At 41.9% G+C, this 26,461-nt stretch overlaps 1 protein-coding gene across 5 annotated transcripts; it reads left to right on the top strand.

The window, feature by feature from the left end:
• On the top strand, window positions 1–26,449 carry LOC136420928 (uncharacterized). 5 transcript variants are annotated; one of them, XM_066408065.1, is made up of 28 exons: window positions 13–388; window positions 2,336–2,369; window positions 4,682–8,430; window positions 8,890–9,018; window positions 9,493–9,621; window positions 10,059–10,182; window positions 10,638–10,715; window positions 11,178–11,275; window positions 11,716–11,827; window positions 12,246–12,383; window positions 12,987–13,103; window positions 13,659–13,865; window positions 14,290–14,587; window positions 15,158–15,312; window positions 15,726–16,049; window positions 16,668–16,784; window positions 17,323–17,451; window positions 18,448–18,606; window positions 19,361–19,468; window positions 20,082–20,145; window positions 20,283–20,428; window positions 21,053–21,130; window positions 21,529–21,660; window positions 21,998–22,146; window positions 23,004–23,115; window positions 23,493–23,573; window positions 24,003–24,104; window positions 24,991–26,449. In XM_066408065.1, the coding sequence occupies exons 1-28, from the start codon at window positions 351–353 to the stop codon at window positions 25,147–25,149; spliced, it is 7,266 nt and encodes a 2,421-aa protein (XP_066264162.1). In that variant the 5' UTR covers window positions 13–350; the 3' UTR covers window positions 25,150–26,449. The 5 variants fall into 5 exon arrangements, with proteins under 5 accessions (XP_066264165.1, XP_066264163.1, XP_066264162.1 ...); XM_066408066.1 differs by lacking the exon at window positions 20,082–20,145 and having other exon boundaries at window positions 12–388; window positions 17,338–17,451; window positions 20,207–20,428; XM_066408067.1 differs by lacking the exon at window positions 20,082–20,145 and having other exon boundaries at window positions 13–193; window positions 20,207–20,428.
• The last annotated feature ends 12 nt before the right edge of the window (window positions 26,450–26,461 follow it).

Below are 26,461 nucleotides of genomic sequence, written 5' to 3'. Positions count from 1 at the left end.
TAGACACGAATGGCGGCAGTGCAACATCTACAGGCGAACAGATTTCGACACGATTTTGGGAAATCAGGTTGTCGACTAGTCAATATCCCGGATGTACAAAGCAGGAAAGAGGGAGGTCCAAGATGGCTGTCGCCTCCATTGAAAATGTTTAAAAATCCCCGGAATCGGCGTCGCCTGTGACTTGCAGAGCCAGGTATTCCAATATTTCGAGTATGTGTGTCTTATGAAGTAGTTAGTCGTGTGATCTGCGGTGTTTTGTTGGATTAGGCGGGAGAGACAGCGGCCGGGCGGCCAGAAAACTGGGCGGTACACAGACAAGCTTTCCCCGCGAAAAGGTGAATTTCGGAACCATGAGTGACCACTACTACAACCCGGAAAGTCCCACTGGGTGAGTATTATATCCTAGATCTTACATCATCACTGTTACACAAAGGTACACGTGTCGTCTGAGACCATAAAGAAGGAACAAATGTGCCTAGGTTGACAGAGATCGCAGTAAAGAGGGTGAAAAATGTGGCAAATCACACATGTATGAGAACTAGTCAACCACGCTTCCAAAACATGTCAATCAGGTAGGTGGAAAATACCTTGTTAATGTTTGACGATCTCTGCAAAAACTGGGGCTACGCTAGCTCGTATGGGGCTAGATATGTCTCTAACATAACCAAAGACATAACTGTGTCCTGAATTTCATCATCTTTTGGTCTGTTTTCAGAGAAGGTAAAATGTCTCTGATGGGGATATTGGGTATAGGTATGTGTCATTATTATCCACAGTACCTTTGGTACCCAACAACCCCATTGGTGACCATGTTTGTTACTTACACATATGTAAATGTTGCATTGTATAGAATGTTTATTTACCTGCAGATTAATAATGCATCGAAAGAATTTAGACAAGGGTAAAGAGACCAAACCCTAATTTGAATCACATAACTGAAGCTACACACGTTCAGAGCTGAAAATCTATGTTTCACTTGAGTCAAAACAAAATGATAAGTTGTCAAAATCACATTATTGAAATGTAAGGTTTATATCCCCCCTTGGTCACTAAAGACATTGTACAGCAAATAGAAATATATTTCAAGTTGAAATGAAAGTGTAGGAAAACATTTCACACCAAAGTCTGGTGATAATGTTATAGACATTCGAGTGTAACTCTGTTATTTGGCAGGTAAAACAAATATTAAACTTAAAGTGGCATCTTAAATGAAGTTGAAGATTATACATTCATTGAGAAAATTACATAAAACAAAATTTATCAAGCAACCAGACCAGATGATAACTTGGGTTATCACACAGCTTCTACTTTTATCACATGGACATCCATAGAATATTTAGAATGCATTTCGAATGCACCACTGACAAATACTGGATTCAGACGTTGGCAAAGCGGCTGTTAGTAGTGTTACAATTTGTTTTTGTTTCTCGGGTGGGTATGATATAAATTAGATAATACAACATGTTGTATTCCGCATCACCCTCGGTCCCAGCCCACCATCAGGCGATCCTACCCGCGGTCGGGCCGGTACCTCAGGAGATACGGAATACACTGTGTTGTATTCTATGTTTACAGCATCTGTATAGAAATGACCAGATGTAGGTGGTCTTCTCTCACTCTTTCTAGTACGATATACACAGATTCAAGACTGAATTTGAACTATATCTTGGCATCATTTCTGTCGGGACACAGTTTCAAGCATTTTGATTACTTGATACCCAGCATCAATTGTTATCATCAATGGAATCATGACTGTGTATAATATGATAATCCATGTACTATTTCTTACAAATGTAGAACCTAGATACAATTTTTACTGACTGGATAGGATCATGTTTTTTTTGTGTGACAGCATTGGCTGTGCTATGAGGTCTCATCCTATAGGAGTTATACATTTGTACAGTGTACATCTACTTTTGTAGATTTTTTTTTTCCATTAATACTACCGAAGACAAAACTTCAGTAATGGCCATTGTCATACCCTGATAATGTCATACAACAGTTTTAGAAAAGAATCATACTGAAAGCAATTTTCTAGGGAAACAGTCTACAGGTAGACCATTACTAGGAAGTGGTTTCTATATTCCCAGTTTGTAGAAATCTGTCAGAAATAGTATTACAGATAAGATAAGTAAACTCTGTCTCAAAAGTGACTATTTTGAAAATCTAGCACTTGAATGTTAGGAAAGCTTGCGAACCTCCTATGCCCCCAGTGTGCCAGTGGAATTTTGAGCTGCATGTTTGTATTTACACAGCTTTGTATGTTAAACAGATTCAGAGATTGGGATGAACGCTCACAGTCACACACCTTGACTTTTCTTGTTTTTATTTTCAGGGACATGGACATCAGTTCTGAGTCTGGCTCCGAGGTAATCACATTTCCTTTTGGTTCATACAGAAATTAGAAATGATAGAAAATTTATTCTGTAATGCGTTGATGAAGGTTAGACATCCAGGTAGTAAGATACGGCAAAAATAGTTACTCAAGCAACTTCAAAATTTTCTCCAGTTGCTTGAGTAACTATTTTTGGCTTATTCTTTAATGATAAGATAGGTGATCTTTAGAGGACAAAAATTTAGCTTACCAGTCTATTAGCCTGAATTCAATCAAGCCTCCTGTGACCGCTCGCCGCCCTGTAACGGCCTCGCAATCCAAGCGGACAGAAATCCCCGGACAGCTGGAGTTTGCGTTATACAGACTACCAGTCTACTACCTACTAGTATAACTGTAGAAGGGGAAATGTTTACGGTGGTTTGATGTTTGGGATTTTCACTGACCTTTTCACAATGAATTCAAAACCGCTGACATTTTTTTAATGTCTTGTGTATGCCTACACCGTTGTTTCAACTTCAAACTTAGATTTTAAAACCACAGTGAACGCTCCATTTTCTCCCTACCGCGAAATAAAATCCTCACAAACATTTCATCTTTTACATTGTTGACCCTATTCCCCTGAATCATATTCTTTTCAGTTGAAAAATGTTTTTTCTTCGTAGCATTTATTTTCTTGAAGTTGATTTAGATTCTTGATGTGAAATTTGATCATCCTAAACCGATGCCAAAAGCTAGGGGTTATCTAAAAGCTATTATATCATCAGCCAAATCTATAGTGTAATCAAGCCACGACCTCCACAGGACATGTATAAATCCCTGGCAAATACTGATATAGACTGCCTCGTACAAACAAAGAACCCTACAGAAAATTCGCTGCAAGGCATGGCTGTCTCCAGGACCCGTCCCTCCATCCCAGGACGGAAATTTGCATGTTGGGACTGAAAAGAAATTTCACTTTGTCCGTCCCAAAAATGAGAACTTCATGACATGATATTGATAAAAATACATTTTCGTAGGCTTAAGATGACAGGTTCAACAATCAAAATTAAAACATTGGCTCTCAAAAATTGAGAGGAACAGAAAAAAATGTAACACTGGAGACAGCCCTGCTGCAAGGTAACAGTTATTTGAAAACTACAGAAAAATTGTTGTGCTTGGGCAGTTTTCAACCTTCTCCCTGCTCCCTAATGCTAGGGTCACATTTCTAAACCAGGCTGTTTGAGGAACAAAAAATTAAACATACACAATGTTTAACACTATTTTTTCATAAGTTTTATGCATTTTGCTGTCTTTTCATATCATACTTTGCATTCCCGCTAACAGCCGGGTCAGCATTTTTATTAACCAAAATTAATGTTAAACACTTTTTTGCGGTGCTGATAAGCTGTCTTAGCTAGTACATGGTTAATACTGTAAAATTAATACTTAAAAGTTTGTAGTAATTTAATTTCGCAGTAGGGATAAAATAGAATGGTCACGGTGGTTTTAAGTTTGTTGTAGCGCTATATTCACTTGCTGTATAGTAATGGAAACACTGGTTTTAAGTTTGTGGTAAATCGGTCTCCGCGAAAACCACGAACCTAAAACCACAGTGAAAATTTCAAGAATTACAGTTGGTTGTACCAAATGCGGGTGACTAATTAGGGTCAGCTTCACTCAACACCAGGGGTTTTTGTAGGCTTAAAGACCACCCCCCCGACGCAGTAATGGATTGTTCTGTTTGGAGGCTGTCTGTCTCAGTCAATCTATACAGACAATTTGGCCATTCAGGGAAGGATGCAGCTGTGAAAGATATCTAAAAACAATTCAACCTTCAACCCACCAGAGTAAATTTGGCACCAAATTTTCCTTGGTGACAGCATGCGAGTTTGGATGGTACAATGTCTTGATTGATCAAAATTTTGAGAAAGCAAATCTATCTTGAAATCTGAGTGTTAAAATCTTTTTTCTAATCAGAATGTAGAAACAGGCCATGTTCTTTCGTACTTTGTTCTTTTTGTTGGCATTGTAATGTTATAAGCTCTTGGGATATATATGTGTAGTTTCCTTGGCTTTCATTATCAACCTTCTCACTGCTGAAATAGCCGTTTGGCACCCAATCTGTATTGGTTACGGAGTTAGGCAGCAGGAAGAAGGTTAACTGCTTTATAGAAGAAGAAGAAGAACTTAATTGCGCAACAATTGTGACTGGTGCAATTGTGACTGGTGCAATGTATGGCAACTTACGCACATGAGAGTTAAGCAATTGCTGACAGTTGACAAATAGAAAGAACTAATCTAATCTATGACTATATGGATGAATTCTGTATCATTCACACATGGATGTCATGCTCTTTTCCCACTCAGAATGAGGCGGACCAAGATGACATCCCTCCCCCACCCCCTCCTCCCGTCGCGCAACTTCCGCGGATAAAGGCCCTGGTGAACTACGACGTTGCAAACACGAGCGAATCATCAGACCTCAGCGAAGAGGACGACACAAAGCGAGAGGTCAAGGGTCAAAGTTCCAAAGGACACGAAGGGAAACCAAAGGGTACCCGATTTTCTCCGCTGGTAGAAAATGGTGAAAAGCACGCGAAAGAAATAGACTCATGTACCACGGATCAACCTAGCATGGACAGAACTGCCAAGGGACCATTTAGCGCCGAAAAGAACACCAAGAGGCCAGAGTCCGAGCCAGTACTGATATTCAGGGACAAAAACACGATACAGATTTCCAGACCGAAAACAGAAATGAAAGACACTGTACAAGCATTTACAAAGCAGGATGAGGGTGACAAAGGGGTTTCTAAGGAAGATGACACTAAGGATGGGAATGGAAAATGGAGACCCGTTGGCTGGTCTGCATCACAAGCAAATAAAACGTCAAAAGTTGAAGTCAAAATCCCTGTAAAGACCAACAGATTCCTCCCAATGAAGAAGACGCCAGTAGATTTCATCCCGATGAAGAAGACTCCCGTAGACGACACATACGGCTTGGATATTTTCGAGAAGCGTAAGGAAGGAAAGGCGAGTAAGTCCGGAGCCATCTCATTTCAGCTGAGGAAACCAACGCTGGGGCAAAAAGCCAACATCAAATTCTTCGTACCAAGGCAGCTGAAGGTTCAAAGCAGTTCGGAGAGTAGTTTACCTGGAGCAGCAGCTTCTGAAAGCCCCTCGCCTCCACCTGAAGAAACCTTACCACCATTACCTAAGGAAGAGTGTAAGGAAGTTGCGAAACCTCCTCTACCCAGAATGGAACAAGAAGAAAACACCAAACCGCCACTCCCAGTTGTAGAACCTGAAGTAAAAGAAAAGCCGCTAATGTCTGTTACCGTAGGTCCAGTTAGTTGTGAGGTTCAGTCTGCAACTCCAGAGGGCCCATCCCCAGCTCAAAGTGATAGAGTTGTCGAGAGAAGGGATAGCAAGGAAACATCACGATGGAACTGTGAGAAAAAAAGTCCCCCTGGGGAAAGAACGCAGCCAAACGCACTAGTGGCTGAAAGGAGGGATAGCAAGGAAACGTCAAGATGGACTTTTGAGGCAGGAGTGCAGCCAAACGTACAAGCAGGGTTACCTCATGTGCCAACGAAATTAGAGGCTTTGCCTGCTAGTGATTCACCCAGAACAATGCCAGTTGAGGATGCCCTTAGCTCTATACCACTGCCATGTGTGAACAGCACAGATGTGGTCGCTCCTCGTTCAACATTTAGGAAAGATGACTCAGAAACACGCAGCGGCGCTAATCACGAAAATTCTGACCAATCAGACATGGACATTGGGTCTGACCAGTCAGACGTGGAGCGTGCCAAGTCTGCGGAAAGCTCCAGTTCGGACAGCGAGGACGATTCAGATTCCGACGCAGACACCAGGAAGAGATTGCGCTCGGTTGTAACCGTGGTGGTTACTAAGCAACCGACCTCAAGTCCGCCAAGCACGAAAGAACAGAAAGAAAAGAAGCACGAAAGTCCGTCAAGCTCGAGAGAACCGAAGGATAAGAAACGCGATAGAGAAAGGAGGTCGGGGAGTAGAAAAGGTAGCTCCTCGAAAGACGAAAGTCGCGAACGCTCCAGGACTCGAAGTAGGAGTGAAAGTTGCAGTAGTAGGACTAGCCCTCACCACGACCATTCGCGGAGTAGGGAAAAATCGAAAACTAAGTCAGACTCGACCGAGATCAAAAGAGAGTCTGAGACCACAAGAAGGCGTGAGAGTACATCAGAGAAACGTAGGTCTTTCTCAGAAAGCAAGCCTCATGGAGGAACTAAACAAGAAGAACAAAGCAATGTAAATCATCTCCCTGTCAAACGCGAGCCTTTAAACTCATATGAGACCAAGATGAACGAAGATTCAAGCTTTGCTGTAGATAAACCTGAGGTGATCAGTTCAAAACTTTGGCCAGTCCCTCCAAAAGGGGAACAAGACATTAAAAAGGAGACCAACATAAGGCCAGTACTGACTGAAGCTATACGTGGAGAAACACTTGTGTCATCATCCTTGCTACAAGAACCCATAGAAATCCCACTAACATGCCTTTCTGACGAACCAACATTCGCCACAAGCAGAAAGGAACCTAAAGAAGAAAGCCTAGCCGTCAAGCTACCTTCTCAGCCAGCCTTGGAAATCTTTTCCGCAAAGCACGGCCAAGCCAGATTCAGTTCAAACCTGAAAGCAGAAGAGAACTTTGTCTCTGAGAATAAACACACAGTGCTAGAAACCCCAGTGTTGGACTCTGAAAAGTGCAGTACACAGCATAACGACTTGAAGGAGAAAGTAGTATTTCCTTCCCTTGTTAACTACAGTTCGCAAGAGGAAGATGACAGTAGCCGTGCTACAAGTCCAACAGTCGAAGAAAGCATCTCTGAGGAAAAAGATCACAGTAAGACAGTATCTTCTTCAACAGTTCAAGACAACGTGGAATGTTCCTTAGCTTCTGATATTGAGATTAATACAGTATTCCATGAAGAGGACACAAGACCTGATAAAGATGTGTCACGATTTGGTGAGACAACATCAGAATGTAAACCTCCAATGGAAGAAGAAGGTGTGTGGCCATTGGCTGAAGGAAAGTCATGTGACATCGAGAGGACTGAACCGTTACCAATCAGAGGGGATGTTGTGGAAAGACCGGAGGAAATGGCAATACCTGTGGTGTCGGGGACTGGTCGAAGGCTCAAGAAAGGGACACGCTGGGATTCGGACACCAGGGAAAAAGTAGGGGTGAACGAACAAATGGGAATGGATATATCTGAAACTGCTAGTCATTTTGAAAACAGGACGCAGGACCCATGTGTTTTGCAAACACTACACAGAGAGGAAAACGATGGAGGAAGCACGCCTCTCCGAGATGAGTTTGAGGAGTTTGAATCTCTCGCTGAACCGCTCGTTACCGGACATTCAATTAACGAGGAGAGAAGTCGCTTCTTGAGCACCGTCCACGGAAGGAGCGACGAAAGAGTTTCCATCATGGCAGCTACATCAACATCCTCGCACCCGCAACAGGACGATGCCTCGTATCACTCTCATACCGTCCGTCAGGAGGCGATACGACCCGGGGTCATACCGTGTGACATGTCCAACACTTGGGACGAATACGAAGACTGCGGCTTGTACGCAGACTTCTCCGGCCCGAGTATGCTGCCTTGTGGAACCACTAGTATATCTGACAGTGCGGCGCCATGTGATTCCTCAGCCTCTAAGGACTTGTATGTTTCTAACTATGTGGAAAGTACACAGAGGACAGAACAGAACGTCTGGAAAGAAGACGAGGTCAAAAACCTTGATGCTCGAGACAGCAGTAATGTGCAAGAAGCCACACAGTTTTCTGAACAAAACAGTCAAGACTTGGAGTTGACCCCTATAAGGAGAAGTGCACGTCTTCGATCCCAAGACTCCACAGACTTAAGCAGTTCACCGTCCTTAAGTAAAGATGGCACAGAAAAGCCTCAGAGAAGAGTCAGTATCGAACTTCCTCAAGAAGCGTCTTCCGAGACTACTGAAGACGTCTTGAGTGAGGCGTCGGCTGAGAAGGCTGCTCTAGAGAAAGAGAAGAAACCGGAAGAAAACCTCCGCCCTCCATTCTTTGAAGAAATCACAGAGAATCTGTACCTCAGTGAAAGGTGAGTTGGAAAATGCTGAAGTTATATAATGAATCTAGATATTAATTAAGTACAAATATCAAGAAGTATTTCTGAAAAAACAAGATAGAATTCTTTGATTTCTGAATAGTTGTTTGGAAAATCTTGAAGTTTCTTCAACATTAAATTTGAACTTTCTTCGACATTGTCTATCAGATTGTGAAAAAGCAGATATTTACTAACATAATCTATTCAATATTGTAGAAAAGCATGTTTGTCCAGAAAGCTATATACCTGAAAAACTCAAAGTTACCATTGTACCACAAGGCTATAATCTGAGTGTCATGCCTATTAGTCAACTGAGGCTCCCATACTCTCCGCTAACAAATACGAGGAGAGTATGAGAGCCCCTGAGTAACCCAGCAAACTAACTAGGATGACACGCAGGCTACCACAAGGCACCCATGGAGTTTGAAACATTCTTTTTTTTCTGTCCCACAGGAAGAAGTCTAAGATGAGGAAGGACATCCGGCGGATGCTGTGTGACTGTGTGACAACAGAGGAGGAGAGGGATGCTGGGATGCCTGCATGTGGGGAGGACTGTCTCAACAGACTGCTCATGATAGAATGGTCAGTACAAAAGGAATCATACTGTACAAAGAAAATCAACAGTTACTGTATAAATAGAATATCATTACTGAGTAAACTACAGGTACTGTCAAGCATGTCTGCAGTGAAGAAAATGGTCTTAACGAAGACTACAGACATGACTCTTAATGCTTACAGTTACAGTAAGTAAAAGCTAATTTTGTAAGGCTGGACTGTAAGGTTTGATCCCCTCACACTGGGATGAATATCTACTTTTGTTGACAAATGTAGTAGGTTCTTTAACATGCTTAAAGTATGGCTCTCATATACAAGACCTGAAGCTTTGCATCCTCTCTATAAAAACAGCCTGTATCTGCATCTACTATATAGCTGTATCTATCCAGCCGGCATAACCACCCTTTGGTGTAACACATCCGCCTTTACAGGCATATGTAAAAAATTGGTAATCAAAACTGTTAGACCTTACTGAGACGTGTGTACATTTGTTTGTTTCAGTGGTCCCAGATGTCTGTGTGGAGAATACTGTACCAACAAGCGGTTCCAGAGGAAGGAGTGCTCCAGAGTGGAACCCTTCAACTGTGGGGACAAGGGCTGGGGACTCAGGGCTGCCGAGGACATGATATCGTAAGTTTATCTTAAGATCGTTTACTGTATAGATACAGTATAGAAAAATGGATAAGGTCTGAGAAACATTTAAAACATTCTCTCTTGAACATTAGCATGAAACTTCACATGTGTTGGTACATTATTAACAATATAGAAGAAATATCCAACTACTTTTCAAGACTTTCTGTGACTCCATCCTCTTTTGAATTGTTCTATAACACTTTTAGAAGGAATGATTGTCAGGAAATAGTCATTTTTGGTGCTCAGGTCTTTCAGGAATTTTCAAAATCTTTTAACATTGTTGGGGACATGTTGATGGTTACTTTTCTTTTTGGAACTTTTAAATTTTTATTTTGTCGTATGAAATATCACTTGATATCATGAAGTTTTCAAATGAGATCAACGACACTTGTAAGTTGTAGTCTAAGTATTGTGTTGTCCCATTGTTGCTGTAGGAACCAGTTTGTGATGGAGTATGTTGGGGAGGTTCTGAACTTCAGTGAGTTCAAACAGCGCACCAAGGAGTACAACAGGGAGAAACAACATCACTTCTACTTCATGGCACTCAAGAACGATGAGGTAAACAGTTCTTACCAGAAGTTTTCACAGCGTAGGGCTCAGGTACAGAAGGCCTTTGCCTGGTGCAAGCTGTTCATGAAGTGCCTAAGACATGACCACAGTAGGGGGTCTGGGATCCTCCCCAGAAATATTTGAAATTAATAACCCCCTGAAAAATTTCCTGAATTTTGAGGGACATGTTTTGTGAAGTAAATTCTTACCTCTGTTTCAGCATTATTCCCATATGTTAATTTTTCGAAATGTTTATGAAGGGTCACAGAAAAAAACAAACCCTAAGGCTTATGCTGGTTGGAAAGTAGCGTAAGGGCCTAGTCACAGTAAAGGTGGTAAAAATAACCAAACTATGGTTGCTGTGGATTAAATCTCACACAATTCGAAAATAAACCATGCTAAGTTTGACATTATATTAAAATGTGATATTTTATGAAAATGTGATATCTTTCTCCATTTTCCAGATCATTGATGCGACTAAGAAAGGCAACGTGTCAAGGTTCATCAACCACAGCTGTGATCCCAACTGTGAAACACAGAAGGTAACATGGACTATATGTCTATTATAGAAATACTCTTACTGAAACCTTACCTAAGACCCTAGCATCTGCAGCAACTAATGTGGCATCTGTCAACATTTCAAAACCATACTATGGGCCATATGTCCATGAAGGTTAGATACCCAGGTAATAAGATACGCAAGGTAACAGTTTCTCAAGCAACTGGAAAGATTTTAGAAACGATCAGACGTTTCAGGTAGCATCCACTACCTTTAGGCCATGTTTGCTATGGTATACAGAAACCCACCCTTCTGCCATCCTGTATGGTTCTTTGTAGGATGACTCACTAATACTAAGAGTTAAACAGGCAAATGCCTAGGAAGGGCACGACTTGAATTCCTGATAATGTCTTGCTTACAGTCCTAGGATAATCCAGAAGGAAGTTTGGATTCTACTTAAGTTAACAGAATTTGTTTGTAATATCTGTACGTGTGTTTTCCACAGTGGACAGTGAATGGAATCTTGAGGGTTGGCTTCTTCACCAGGAGACCTATTTATGATGGAGAGGAGCTGACCTTCGACTACAAGTTCCAGAGATATGGGTAAGGTCCTCAAAACTTTACAGAAAGGGACAGGCAAACTAGTCGTTGTATTGTATGCAGCAACTCATGACAGAACTGTTTTCAAGTTGCCTCTTGTTTTTGTCACCTTTTTAATCTTTTTTTTAAATGCTATTTTAAAATTTCATGAAGATGGTATGGCTATATGATATTGTTTATAAATCTTTTGCACTGTACCCTCCATTAACATTTAACGGTACAAGTGTGTTTGAGAGATATATCTCTTGAAGCACCCCTAGATATGCACACTTTAGATATACAGGAGTGCATTATACTGGGGGATGTTGTTGGGAGATCTCTTTCGGTGCATTTTTTTAGAGTTGCTGATATATGTATCCTGGGCAGAATTATGTTAGAAGTTAGAAATGTCTAAATTCTACGTTTGCTCTCTTTTGATATTTTCTGTTTCTATACATGAACAGTAAGGAGGCCCAGAAGTGCTACTGTGGAGCAGCCAACTGCAGAGGTTACCTGGGCGGCAACAAGACCACACCTGTCAGACAGAGGACCAAGAAGAAAGTGGAAGACAACTTGGTAAGAAACTCAAACATTTTTCATTATCATCACAAGTGTAGAAGTGTTTATATTGCAGAAGACAGTCCAACTTATTTTGGTCTATGATAACACAGATTTGAATGATGTGACACATTGGGTTAGAAGTCAAACCTCGCTCTTATTCTTCATTTGTTCACTCATTCATTCACCCTTTTATTTGTTGACTCATTCACCTATTCATTCACTCATTCCTTCGTTGTCCACTAGTTTTAATTCATCCGTTCCCCTTGTCAGTAAAACAAAGGTAAATTTTGATAATGGGTCTCTTAGCAGCTTTCTACAGTACTGCAGCGGAACTTTCGGTTTTGATATCTTGTGTTCTGGACATGCTGTGGTCCTGATCTTTGTTTCATCGATGCCTTAATTAATTTTTTATTCCTTCTCCTTTCTTCCCCAGTTGGACGAGGAGATCGACCAGATGGCTGAAGAGTGTGAGGAGGGACTGAACCATGACGAGCAGGTTCTCTACCTCTCCAGGCTAATGGTACGGTCCGAGACAGCCCAGCAGAGGTTCACACTTCTCAAGATTCTCCTGGTGAGACTCAGATTTTCTTTTGACTGAAGAAATAAGACTAAGAACTTAGAGAACTTACAAGATGCTGTGTAAGCAATCGCTATGGCCTTGTCATTCCTAAATATGGAATACAAGGCTATATGAGTTTCTGCTGTTATGTTGGGGACTGTAGTCTGGCAGTTTACATTTTAGATTTAAAGCTGTTAAAGCTAATTTTCTTAGGACTACAGAACTAAGACTTAGAACTTAAAGAACAAGTCTTGCATCTGGACCACAAGTTTTGATTTCTACTCGTTTTGGACATCAGTGCTATTGTGTTTGGGACTGTAGAGTCGGATAGCCATTAAAAGCCTAAGTGCTAAAAAACAATTCATATTCCTTATGCAATTAGAAAAAACCTGTATTTTAAGGTCATAATGTCCTGACATTTACAGCTGGTTTCGAAGCGAGGAAGTTGAACCTGTACATACTGAGTATACATTAGTCTTTGTACTAGAAAGATACCACATTCTTACATCACTAATTGTACTTACAACTGCTTTATCACCTTGACCTGTACTTAGCTTCTAAGAGCATAAAAGTACTATAAAGGTCTTTCATTTAATTTCATCAATTCTCTTCCAGGCGACCAAGAACCAGTCGTGCCTGAAGGCGTTCCTGCGGTACCACGGGCTGTCCCTCATCTGGAGCTGGATGGTGGACATGACAGACGGATCCGCACCGCGGGACCTGCAAGTCAAGGTACCATACAGCTAGCCTGATTAAATTGTGGTCCTAGCAGCCCTTAGACTGATCGACTTCTTGACTCTTTATGGCAAATACAACAAACATCACTGGTTTGCCAATGGTTATAAGCTAAGGGAATTGGCGAAGGCTGTAAGCGAGGGATATCCTCTTAGCTTGGGGAATCAGGGACTCCTGATATGGCTTACTTACGTTCAATTGCTTCATAGTTTGAGATTATGGTCTAACCAAGGGGTTTTGTTAGCCAGAGTAAATCCTCCTGCTAGAAGTCCTTCCACTGGTCTGGCCCCTAGAAGGAGAGGAGGCCCAATCAGACCCTGACAGCAGAAGATAGGGTAACACAGGCTAGGGATTTTATGTCAAAGTTCTAGTCATACTATGCAAGTTGTATAGGTACTTACATTTTCAGAACTGGTACCCCCAAGCTAGAGGTTTCTGTCTACAAACTTGTTTTGTTTGTGGTCACATTTTTATGGCAAATGTTTCTTTTTCAGGTGGAAGCCAGTAAGATACTCTGTCTGTAACATAAGATTTTTCTTCCACCACTCTCAGGTCCTGCGCTGCCTCAGCCACCTGCCCATCACCAACCGCACCATACTCGACGAGTCAAAGGTCATGGCCGTGGTGGAGCGCTGGGCCAAGCAGCTGGCCAATCAGCAGCCGGCAGACGCAGACACAGAATCCTCCAGCGGGGAGCCGTTGTCACGGTCGGCCACGCCCTTAACGCTCAGCCTGACGTACAGAAATAGTCCCTCAGAGGTAGGAACAGCACAACTATGTCCAAACAACAAAGTTCTTACTCCTTTGTTGTGAATAAAAAGCTTTATTATTCAGTCAGTCCCCAACCTGCGGAAATTATGATTTTAAATCCTAAAGATATTTGATAGACCAAGACTATGCAAATATCCCAGTACCATCAGATAAGACTTTTTATATGTAGGTAGTATAAAAATGATTTTTAATTTTGGTCCGTTTTCTTTGGATAAAGTCTTGCTGAGAAATACTGTCTTCCAAATAGTGTTGGTGACCATGTATCTACCATCCAATGAATTACATTGAAAACAAGTTTTTAGGACTTAAACTCATGTGAACGCAGCAAATTGCATTGTTTGGACCTAAAAAGTTTTCAACAGTTAAATTCAATGACAATAAACTCATGCTATTTTCTTGTTATTTGCTAAAGCTAAAGTCAGAAAGTGAGAAGAACTCTGAGAGCGACAACGAGCGAACGCCAGCAAAGCGACGCAGAGTACAACTCCTCGAAGACATGGAAACCGTCAAGACCTCGGAAGACAAGGACAGGAACGATGTCACCTGTTCCACCCAGCCTGAAGAGACAGAAGAAAAGAAGCAGGGAGAGGAGGAGAAGATTGACAGCATGAATGAGACAAGAAAGGAGGTTGCAGACACCAGCAGTGATGCCAAGAAGGGAGCCAAGGAGGCTGGGGCTGGGGAGGAGGACTCCAATGATACAAGAGAAGGTAAGATTTTATATGTATACAGTATAGGGCTCAAAATCATTTTTTTCTACTTATCTTCTCTTGGCAAATTTCAATACAAAAAACAAGTAAAACAAACAAAAATCTGTGTACAGAGTACAAAACTGGTGTAGGTTTGGTCCAGGTACATCAGAAATGCTCACGCTACTCCAGTTTCGCCTGCTGCAACCTGCGTATTTAGGTGGTATGTCCAGTTCTGTTTCATAACGTACATGAATTTTGAATGTGCAAAGACAAGAGTTTTCAATGTTTTATCCTTCTCCCTGCTGCCTAACTCTGTAACCATTAGGGAATTGGGTGCCAAACGGCTACTTCAGTGTGCTAAGCGTTAAACAAAACAGAGTTTTAGTAATAGAAAGCATATGCAGGGACCAACATTTTTCACTTTACCTGATGACCTTGGACCTCATGTTTCTCGACCTTTGACCCCCCAGCGGAGTCGGGCAGCAGCAGAAGTTTCAGTAATGGGTAAGAAAGCATATGCAATAACCAACATTTTTTTGCTATACCTGATGACCTTGGACCTCATGTTTCTTGACCTTTGACCCTCAGCGGAGTCGGGCAGCAGCAGTGCAAAGCCTGCTGGGACTGGTGATGACGAGGAGGAGAGTTCTGACCTGGAGAGCGAGCAGAGCCAGGAGCCGGAGCGGCCCGGCGGGATCGCGGAGATGGCCGCACAGCTGCTGGAGTCATGGAGCACACTCAAGGTCAGGCTGGGGAAATATGGGAGATGTTGGCTAGTTCTATGAGAAGTGGTAACTGTGGTAGTCCACTGTGTACTGCTGCTGCAGTGGCCTGAACACACCAACTTCAATCAGTCTTTCTTCAATTCTCTCCACTACATCGTGTTCATTGTGTACTTGTGCTCTATGAGTCTCCTTTTGTAACGTAACACCTTAGTAGTTTGCTACCTTGAAGGGCTGATAATGGGATAACATGTTATTATCATTTCATTGTAGGTTAAATTTGTCTCTTTGGGGTATATTCTTACAGGGAAGGGTTGCTAGCCCTTCCCCTGTATATATGTACTGCACATTATTTGTTAACCAGTGACCACTAGGAGTTAGGCTACCATGACAGAAATAGATAGATAGGAAATACCATTTTCATGTTTCTCCAGGAAATATACCGAATCCCCAAGAAAGAGAAAGAAAAGAGGGACTCAGACATGGAATCCGAGCCAGACCCTGAGAGAGAGAGGGAAAGAAGGGACAGGGAGAGAGACAGAGAGAGAGACAGAAGAAGAGATTTCAAAGAGGAGGAGAGAAGAGAGGAGCATCCTTGGCGCATGTCTGCTAAGAAGAGGCCTCTTGAAGAACCGGACAGTCACTCTACGCCGATTAAGGCACGTTGGAAGGAGCTACGGAAGAAACCGCTGGACAGACCAAGGAGTCCACTCATCAAACTCAGCAAGGAAGAGAGGAGAAGGCTGTTTGAGAAGAAGGTATGGACAGAAAATAAGTGCTCTGTTACAAATTTACAACCATGTGGGGTTGTGTGGCGTAACGGCAGGGTGTTTGACTCAGAACCAAGGGATCCCGAGTTCGAATCTCCCTGACGCCACCGATGTTAGGCCCTTGGGAAAGGCACTTTACATGACTTTCCTCACTCCGCCCAGGAGTATACAAATTAAAATGAGTATGTTGTTATCTGTACATGGCACTGTTAATATATTAGTTATAAAAACTTGAGTTCAGTGCCACGTCGTCCTTGTCTGTCAAAAAGCGAAGTAAAAAAAAAAACTTACATCATTGTAGGTTGCTGTGTTTCTGTCCAATTCGTATAACTAAAACCATCGACCAATATTTCCTCTTTTACCATAAACCCTCCAGTTGTAACCGAGAACTTAAAAACACTCTATTTTCCTGAACAATTCACCTTTTACAGTGACTCAAATCTGTGAGAATGACAACATACTTTGTGCGTCTTTGGCTTTGAAGTTCACAAAGCATAGTCAAAATATTTGGTGAGGACTTCTATATTTCAACGGGAAAGAAATTGGGTCCTGACCTCATGTTAGACAAGGATAAGTTAACCCACACACAATGTTTCCTTACTGCAGGTTGCTGAAGAAGAGGAGACTAAACAGCGTGAGCAGCAGGAGTTGTACATGCACCAGCTCCAGGCACTGCAGGCCCTGGGCACGTTCGACCCTAACATGGCTCAGGCTTTTCAACAGGTACAGACTGTAAAGACAACTTACTTATTTCCTAGCTAGAAATTGCTGTGAAAGTTATAGTTCTTGTTTTTTTTACATCATTCTATAAAGTCTTCCTCCTTATTTTCTTGCTATAAACTTGATTTTAATTCCCTTTTTTTCTGTCAAACTTTTTATGCCAAGCAATAAACTATGAAACCTTTCGTTGTACTTTCAGGGTAGAGATTAACTGTAGGGGTAAATCCCATGTAATGATTTTTTCTTCACCATTCCATTAATGTTTTAAGTCAAAGACAAAGATCATGCTGAAACTTTCCTTTTTTGTTGGTTTCATTTTTTGCATGTGTTTACATGTAATTGATAAGTTATGTCTTTGGTGATATTTTGCTGATATTAGGACATGATCTGCATTTCATACTTTTCTTCGAATTTTCTTTCCCACTTGTTACACTTTGCATGATTCTACCGTTCCTACGTTACCTCCGGAAGGTGGGAGCCTGTTTTCTTGTTTGGTTTGGTTTGTTCTGACGTTGGCTCCGTGGTCTGTTCTATCCTGAAGTATTCTTATGATCAGGAGGGGGCGCCCCTGTACCCGGGAGGACCGCAGCACGGGCCGGACGTCTCCATGGACACCAGTCACATCGTCCCGGGACAACCTGTCGAAAACCTGCAACAGTACCCACCTCAGGTGATTTTTACTGGAATTTCAAACATTGTGTAAAAATAATCATGAAAGATTCTGAAGTCAAAATACAATGCTAAACTTTCTTCCAACACTAAGGTATTCACGGATCAAATTTTCGACGACCACTGTCGCCTTCTTCAGGATCAATAATGACCAATCACTGCCGAACGTAAACTCGTGAGAGTTACGGACACGTGACTCTCTAGACACGTGTCACTGCGGATACGTGATGTCAGCAATTGGTCAAACGTGCCAGGAAGTTAAACTTTTGACCAATTGCTGACGTCACGTATCCGCAGTGACACGTGTCTATAGAGTCACGTGTCCGTAACTCTCGCGAGTTTACGTTCGGCAGTGATTGGTCATTATTGATCCTGAAGAAGGCGACAGTGGTCGTCGAAAATGCGATCCGTGAATACCTTAGTGTTGGAAGAAAGTTTAGCATTGTATTATGATTACTACCAACACAGATGAGCTTTCATTATAATTCTGAAGTCAAGTATATTAGCTGTTGTTTGAACTTGTTTTGTGAACAGAGAAAAATTACAATTACAAATAAGTTTGGTAGTTTAAACTCTCGTCTAAGTCTCACTGTTGTTCCCTCTTGATAGCTATGTATGGAATTAATTGTGATTGATACAGTTTATATATAGATATAGATCTTTATTGACACAACAAAAGCACAGCGACTTTCGTAAGGTCTACTTCATAGACACATATCATCTTCATCATTATGAGTGCTCATAACTTGGCCAAGAAGCTTGCTACTGTTGTTGCAGTCTTCCTTTCTTTGCAAATGCTGTGTTATGACATTATTTCAGATTGAATATGTCTGTGTAAAGGAAGAACTACGACTTATGTTATGATACTGCAATGTGGCTTTAATGCCCTTAAGTCAATCTTCCTCTTGAGTTGTCAGCAATTCCTAGAGATATATACATGGAACTGCATTTTATTGCCTGACATAGTAGGCTAAAACTGTTCTTCATCTTTTGTTAGGACTTCCTGGATGACAGTATAGGTGGAGACCCTATGGACCAAATGCGTGGGAGTCTGTTAGACAATAGCCTGAATGTGTCCCACCTGTCGGGGCTTGAAGACCCAGGCACCCCCACCTCCTCTCTTCCCACCACTCCACAGCCTATACCAGTACTACAGGTAAGGTGCCATCCTAGCTTCGTATCTAGTGGTGTGTACCTAAACCCGTGTTCAGGTTCAGGTCCGGATTCAGATCCAGAGGTTCGGGTTCAGGTCCGGACTTATAACTCCGGACCTGAACCCATGGCATATGTGTGCTAAATTTTTCCTGTCACAAAAATTGGCATATATCTTACATGCAATTTGAAAACTATGTTTGCGAAATTATATACAGTCAGTAGTAAACACAAAAGTTCAGTTATAAAACACAAAAACAGCAATATTTTAATTTTTTTTTCAGTGCAAATTTCATGATCTAAGGAAGGTTTATGATGGCTTAAGACAAAAAGGGAGTATAACTAAACATAAGCAAGGGATTTTTTGTTTCAAGTTCGGACTTGTTTCCAGACGTTTAGGTTTTTTTGGACTTGAACCTAAACGTTAGGTCCAGTCCGGATCAGGTCCGGGGTTTAGGTACGCATAACTAATCGTAACCATCCAATTCGTGCTCTGTTCACTCCTTTGATTGCTTTCCAGCAGAATAGTCTATTGCCAAAATGTGGAATATCTTTGGCCATCATTTCATCTTCAGGTTATGCATCCACATCTAAGGAAACATCCTTCAGTTGCAATTGGTCTTTCTTTTCTGTCCATTTAATGGAGAAAGAAAGCCATTCCGTCAAAGTCTTTGTTGAACTAAGAAACAAATATGCTGGACCTTGAAGTGCCAAGTTACAGTGCAACTATAAACAAATGTTTTTTACTCTGTTTTCAGTCTAATGTGCCAGTCCATCCAGCAGTTGCGAGCAGCCAGCCACCCCCGGCAGTAGTGGTACAGTCCGTGCCCTCTCCTCAGGTCAGCCACATGCAGCAACCACCACAGGTAAAGGGCTCTGATTGGCTGCCAGCTGGCCAATCAGATCTGTTCTTCAAAATGATATGTAAAGTTCAGGACTAGTGATGTACCTTATACCTCTCAAAAATATGGTTCATCATTGTTGCACTGTAAGGCTTTTTACTAATTTAAGATTTTTGTTGTGATGTTATTATTCCATCATTATAACTTCAGACATATACTAGGGGCATGTAATAGGTAATTCACATGTTGACTGATCGTTATTTGAGTTGGATCAACTGCACAAGATCTTAGATGTTGTCTACTTATTCAGATCAGCTTTCCTTCTCACGAAAGATAAGATTCTAAGCCTTTTCCCTGATATTAATTTGTTAGGTCCCGCAACAGCAAATCCCAGTAGCACCACTGCCAGCGGCACCAGTACAACCACAACTTCAAATGTAGAACTCATGCCAACCTCGATGATGTACAACTGCTCTTTGACACATTTTTCTTGGTATTCATTTGTTATGCCCTGTAACAGCAAATCCCGGCCAGTAGCACCCCAGCCACTGCCAGCTACACCAGTACAACCACAACCTCAAATCTATGTGGTCAACAATATCTGGTTCTAACTCTTCATCTTGATGTTCCTTTTCAGGCCCCACAACAGCAACTCCCAGTAGCACCCCAACCACTGCCAGCTACACCAGTACAACAACAACCTCGAATCTATGTGGTCAACAATATCTGGTTCTAACTCTTCTTCTTGGTGTTCCTTTTCAGGCCCCGCAACAGCAACTCCCAGTAGCACCCCAACCACTGCCAGCTGCACCAGTACAACAACAACAACAACAGCAGCAGCAGCAATGGGAGCAGGGCCAGCCAGTGAGCTACGTAGTGAATCAACAACATCCGCCGCCTCCTTTCGACATTCCACAGCCGCCGATCGTTCCACCACACCAGATACCTCCTCCACAGCAGCAGCAGAACATTGTGTACCAGCAGGTGGGTTTTGATGTGAAGTGCAGATAGTAAATGCTTCTGACAACATTGGATATATTGTACATACTATCATGTCTCAGCTCAAAAAAGAAGTGGTCATGTCTTTAAGAAAACCAACTTAGGATTGATGTGTTCGAAAATTCGTATTTTCCTAGAACTGTCGTAGAGTGGAATTTGTTACCACCAAGAACAATAGGGGCATTGTTACTAGATAGCTTTGAAGAACGCTTGCAGTTAGAATTATACCCTTGCAATCTAGCCCCTCCAATTGTGCGCTCCTCGCAATTCAGCCCCTGGCTGCGAAGAGAGAGTATTCGGCCTACCCAATAATAATAATGTGATAGTTTTTTTAGTGTAATTTAACCAGCTGCTGCCACGCTGTGTGCCTGCGAAACTGGTGTGTATGTCAAAAGGCAGTTATACCAGCTGTACAGATACAGATTCCGAAGTCCAGACCACTTTATTTTCTTAGTTGTCAGGCATCGTAAAGTAAGAATTCTGCATGGAAGGAAAAGTTACCTGACTACCAGTATATTCATTCAATGACACTGTGCAAGGCACAGGCTTTCTTCTCAGACTTGTGTGTTTTACAGCTGTAGGAATGATGTGCTTTTTCCTTTTTCCCAGCCAATGACGTACACAGTGCAACCCACCTACGTGCAACCACAACCACCGCCTCGAGCAGTCCTACCTCAACCACCACAGGTCAGACTTTCTTCATGTCTCAGACTTCACGTTCCCTCAAGTTAAACCTGTACAATTGGCTACCTCTGCACAAAGACCACCTGGCCATTGATATATAGTCTAACCCGTACTGGTCATGTACTTGCAACGGTCACTGAAACGTTGGCTTGAATAAAACGCTTAATATCATCAATACATGGTAGTACATATCACGGCCTTAGATTTACATTGTTTGAATCCTGATCTCTGTTGGAAGAACTGAATTCAAAAATCCTATGCTCCCGTCCCACGCTACCCACCTCCATTGTCTGGGGATGAAAAAGAACATGGTATCCAGAGATTAACCAACCTGTTGAAACTATTCATTGAAGTGTTGACTAAAAAAGTTTGATTAATTGATTGATTTTCCCTTATCACAGGTTCAGTACATCCAGCCCGGTCCCGGAGACAGCCAGTTCTACCCCCAGCCTCAGGGTGTGATGATCCAGCCTAACGTCACCTACTCCCAGTCTGGACTGGTCCATACTCAGGTCATGCAGCCCATACAACAGGTTTGTTTGTTCATTCCTTGGTTTGTTCAGACCTTTGTAGGAATAGTCATACAGTCATAGGTCAGCAAGTTTCCTTGCTGTTTCAGTAGTAGGGTATATTTCTACCTGAAGAGGTTGTTAGCCCTTTCCCGTTAACGTGATTGATTCACCTCCTTGAACACTGTACCCCTTTTTACGTCCTTTCTGAAAGATGGGTCCAGCCCTAACCAGGTTCTCTAAGTTACCAACTAATTGGAAAAAGGAGCTTAACTGTGAGGTTGGTACCAGTTGAGCAATAGGGACATCCCTGGAAGTGACCGTAATTTAGTTCTGATGTTTTGTTGAATCCTCCTTACAGCAGGCAGTGATGGTGACGCCCCAGCCAATGGTGATGCAGCCTCCAGACATTCCTTCTCCCCCCAAACCCCGCATGCTGAGGCTCCCGCCCAACTGGAGGGCAGCCAGGGATCAGGAGGGCAAGGTCTACTACTACCACGCTGTTACACGGTACGTAAGGTCTACTACTACCACGCAGTCACAAGGTACGTAAGGTCTACTACTACCACGCTGTTACAAGGTACGTAAGGTCTACTACTACCACGCTGTTACAAGGTACGTAAGGTCTACTACTACCACGCTGTTACAAGGTACGTAAGGTCTACTACTACCACGCAGTCACAAGGTACGTAAGGTCTACTACTACCACGCTGTTACAAGGTACGTAAGGTCTACTACTACCACGCTGTTACACGGTATGTAAAGTCTACTACTACCATGCTGTTACACGGTATGTAAAGTCTACTACTACCATGCTGTTACACGGTATGTAAAGTCTACTACTACCATGCTGTTACACGGTATGTAAAGTCTACTACTACCATGCTGTTACACGGTATGTAAAGTCTACTACTACCATGCTGTTACACGGTATGTAAAGTCTACTACTACCATGCTGTCACACAGTAGGTGGGGGATGGAGGGAAGGAAGGATAAATCATGGATGGATGGAGTGGGAGGGATGCATGAATGGATCAATGGATCTTCACAACGTAAAATAGATTTGGCTGTAATAAATGGAAGAATTAACTTCACAAAGTTTGTCCCTCAAAATGTAGGAAATTGTGTTAAGGATTAAGAATCCAGACCTCAGACCCATGTCTTCCACACACCATGTGCGACTTGTGCCACACAAATTTGGCCTTCTGTACCTAACCCCTTTACTGTGAAAAAATTCTGTTGAGAACCCTGTATATATGTAGGTATGCCTGGCATGATACTTTTTAAAATGATCAAATCTAATTCACCACACAAAAGCTCGCATTTACAGTGCAAAAAACAATTTCCTGTTGTTGTTATTCCCCCAGACAAACCCAGTGGGACCCGCCGTCGTGGGATGGTATCGGTAACGAGCCAGAGTTGGGAGGGGACGAGGCAGACATGGACCTGGGAACACCGACACACGACGATCATCACAAGGTAACAACTTCTCTCAGTCTTATAATGAAAGCTCATCTGTGTTGGTAGTGATCATAATACAATGCTAAACTTTCTTCCATCACTAAGGTATTCACGGATTGGCAGTGATTGGTCATTATTGATCCTGAAGAAGGCGACAATGGTCGTCAAAAATTTATGTTGTGTTGGAAGAAAGTTCAGCATTGTATTATTCTCTCAGTCTTAAAGTTAAAGTCCTTCCCGCATCTTCGTTTATAATAGCCATTGAGCCACACAACTTTCAAGCACTACAGCAGGGGGCTAGTCCACTGATAGTTATACCGGCTAATAGATACAGATACTGCAGTAGGACTTCTGGTTTTCATATCTCATTACTAATTTTGTCTTTTCCCAACCAGGGTAAGAGGAAACCGACCAAGGCTGATGCTGATACCTCCAGTGAGACGGCACGCAAGTGCAAGGATGTCTTCAGGAAAAAGGTAAGTGATGTCTAAATCCTTATATTTGTTCCTTTCTGTTCTATAAATTTGCTATGATATGCTTGTCAGTCAAAACTCTAGTAGGCTGGTAAATTCAGCTTCTCCATTCGGACATGACAGAATGTTGTCGTATCCTCATATGCAGGTGTAAGAATTGTTTACAGCCATTACATATAGCTTTAAACATTGCTTACAGATAGATGTACAAAGGTTAGGTGTGACAAGTTGTTCAGTGTAATATAACCAGCTGCTGTCATGCAGCGTGCCTGCAAAGCTAGTGTGTTACGCTTAAGGCCAGTTATACAAGCTATACAGATACAGGCACAGATATCACCACTAGTATTTTCAGTGACAGACTTTTCTTCAGAAAACCAATTTTACTTGTTACTTTCTTGTTTGTTGATTGGTTTGTTGATTGGTGTATTTCAGATGGCGACTTTTGTCGTGTCGATACTAAACCCGTACCGGAAGCCGGACTGTAAGGATGGACGCATCACATCTACGGAAGACTTCAAACATCTGGCCAGAAAGGTAACAGTCTCTTCTTAAACATTTCAAAGGCTAAGGACATTACAGAGTGCGGCCTCACCAACGTGGACCCGCTGGACACAGCCGCTTGGAGGCGGTGTGTGAAGACTGGCCGACTGCTGCCAACCCCTGCGTCAGGGAACCCCGCAACAGTATAATCCAATACTACTACTAGTATACCTATTTTAGTTTTAGATCCTGAGAGTGGAAATGTACTAGTAACTTATATGTCTTTTGGTCTTATAAATGTTAAGGCCTGGCAAAGCTATGAAATAAAGTCAAGCCTTGTAAATGTTTCGCACTGATTTTATGTTCAATGTTTTGCAATGACCTCTTAACCGCGAACTTAGAATCACCGCAAAAATGCTTGTTTTGTCTTCTGCCCACCTACCCCATTGTTTCAACTGCAGATTTGCAACCACCACGAACACTCCATTTTCTAAACACTGCAAAATTATATCACTGCAAACTTTCAAATAAGGCCTTTAATTTATAATTTGGAAAGGCCTAATTTGATGCCAGCTTATCAAACTTGTTACTTTGCATAGAAAGACAAACTTTTAACTTTGAATCCACCAAACACTGAGACCCTCATACATGTACATTTCTGATACTGGAAATGCATTTTAAGTTTGTGTGGTTTATATTTCGTGCTAAGGCAAAAATGGAGTGTTCGCGGAGGCTTTATGTTCGCGACAGTCACATACTTACAGCAGAGTACAGTTTTGGAAAAAAACTGTGAACATAAAACCACCGCAAACATTTCTGCATTTACAGTAATTGGAGATTTTGAGTACGTACTATTTTCACTGTTAAAATATGTTGCACTGAACCATTACCTTTTCGTAGCCCTTTGTCAATATTAATTGTTAAAACTCTTTCCTTTCAGCTTACACATGGGATCATGAACAAGGAACTCAAGCATTGCCGACATGTTGAAGACCTAGAAGTCAACGAAAATGTCAAGAGCAAGGCGCGAGAATACGTCCGCAAGTACATGAGCAAGTTCGACGGCCTGTACCAGTCATCTCCTCGCGAGGAACTTTGAGATTCAAAATGGACCACTTTTCATCATCATCGTCTGTAATACTCCCCAGTAACCCCAACAGAGGTAAAGAAGGGGGGAGTTGAGGTCCCGGGCTAGGGCAGGCAGGCTCAACGGTGGGAGCCGTCACAACTGGCCAGGCAGGGCATTCCACTTGTACAGTTAGGGAGAGATTACCAGTGAAATGTGGATACTGTGTATCGAGTCGGGCCCAAATGCACTCACAGTGGTTTAACAGTACTTTTAATTCATTAATGCCAGGAATTGCTGTCTCTCGGAAGTGATTCTAAGTCGGGTATCTCACTGAACTGTGCCAAATTGCGCCAACTTTACAAAATTCGCCAATTTTCCGTTGTGGTCATGCATGGGTAAAATACAAGACCTCTACAAACAAAATGGTTGTGCCCGGAATGTCACACTAGTTTTGTCGCTGCAAATCAGATACAAGATAACTTTACTCAATTGAATATCTTTTAGAAATGTCAATTTCGTTGATAAATTGGTGCAAATTGGTGCTGTGAGATACCCACTTAAGGACATGTCTGTGACATAAGTTTTCAACTTACAATGACCACGACATTGTGAAATAGTGTTATCTCAAACATACTGTTTTTACATAGAGCAGAAAACATCAGGAAATAATTATGACAAGAATTTGGTGCTTTTTCTGAGTGTCAACCTACTAAAGGTCAGGGCATTCTTGTAATAATGTCAACTGTACATATTAACCTTGCTGTGAAACCCGTTTTTGAAGTGGAATAGTCTGAAAAATGATAAACTAATGTAGTAGTAGGGTCTAATACTTATGTGACTCGTATTTGCCAATACATTTGGTGCTGATGTCTACGATGTACAGTATATTTTACTAGACTGGAGGGTGACAGAGTAGGTTAAGTTTTGAACACCCCCCTTTAACAAATAGCGTGGTCCAAAACCAACCATGTAGTGACCAAAGACCAATATCAGAATATTTGTATACAACGAGACATCGAGAGACTTCTTTTCATTTTTTTGGTTCAAGTTAAGTTGAATCTTGTAATTAACACTTTTTTTAATGTTTCCTTTTGTAAATGTTTTAAAGGATAAGGGAATGATACGGCACAGGTCAATTTGTAAATGTGTGTTTTAGCGCATGTATAATGGTACATTGTAGCGTTGAATCTGTCTTGGTAATGAGACCGGAAGAGTATCGGAACACAGGTTAGTGATAGGTTGTATGAATTTTGTACTTTTTGTAGGGGATTTTATTCAATGTTAGTACAATACAGTGGAATGGTTAATAATTGATCACAGCCATAACAAACGCTGGTCTTTG

This window comes from Branchiostoma lanceolatum, chromosome 15, assembly GCF_035083965.1.
Source record: "Branchiostoma lanceolatum isolate klBraLanc5 chromosome 15, klBraLanc5.hap2, whole genome shotgun sequence".
Classification (NCBI taxonomy): domain Eukaryota; kingdom Metazoa; phylum Chordata; class Leptocardii; order Amphioxiformes; family Branchiostomatidae; genus Branchiostoma; species Branchiostoma lanceolatum.
The sequence above is the reverse complement of the archived record's forward strand: the minus strand, read 5'-3'. Positions and strand labels throughout refer to the sequence as shown.

Coding starts and splice junctions, on each gene's coding strand:
- LOC136420928 (XM_066408064.1), top strand. CDS start 351: ATGAGTGACCACTACTACAACCCGGAAAGTCCCACTGG. Junction 16,050..16,667: donor GAAGGCTGTTTGAGAAGAAG/GTATGGACAGAA, acceptor TCCTTACTGCAG/GTTGCTGAAGAAGAGGAGAC. Junction 22,147..23,003: donor TACTACCACGCTGTTACACG/GTACGTAAGGTC, acceptor TTATTCCCCCAG/ACAAACCCAGTGGGACCCGC.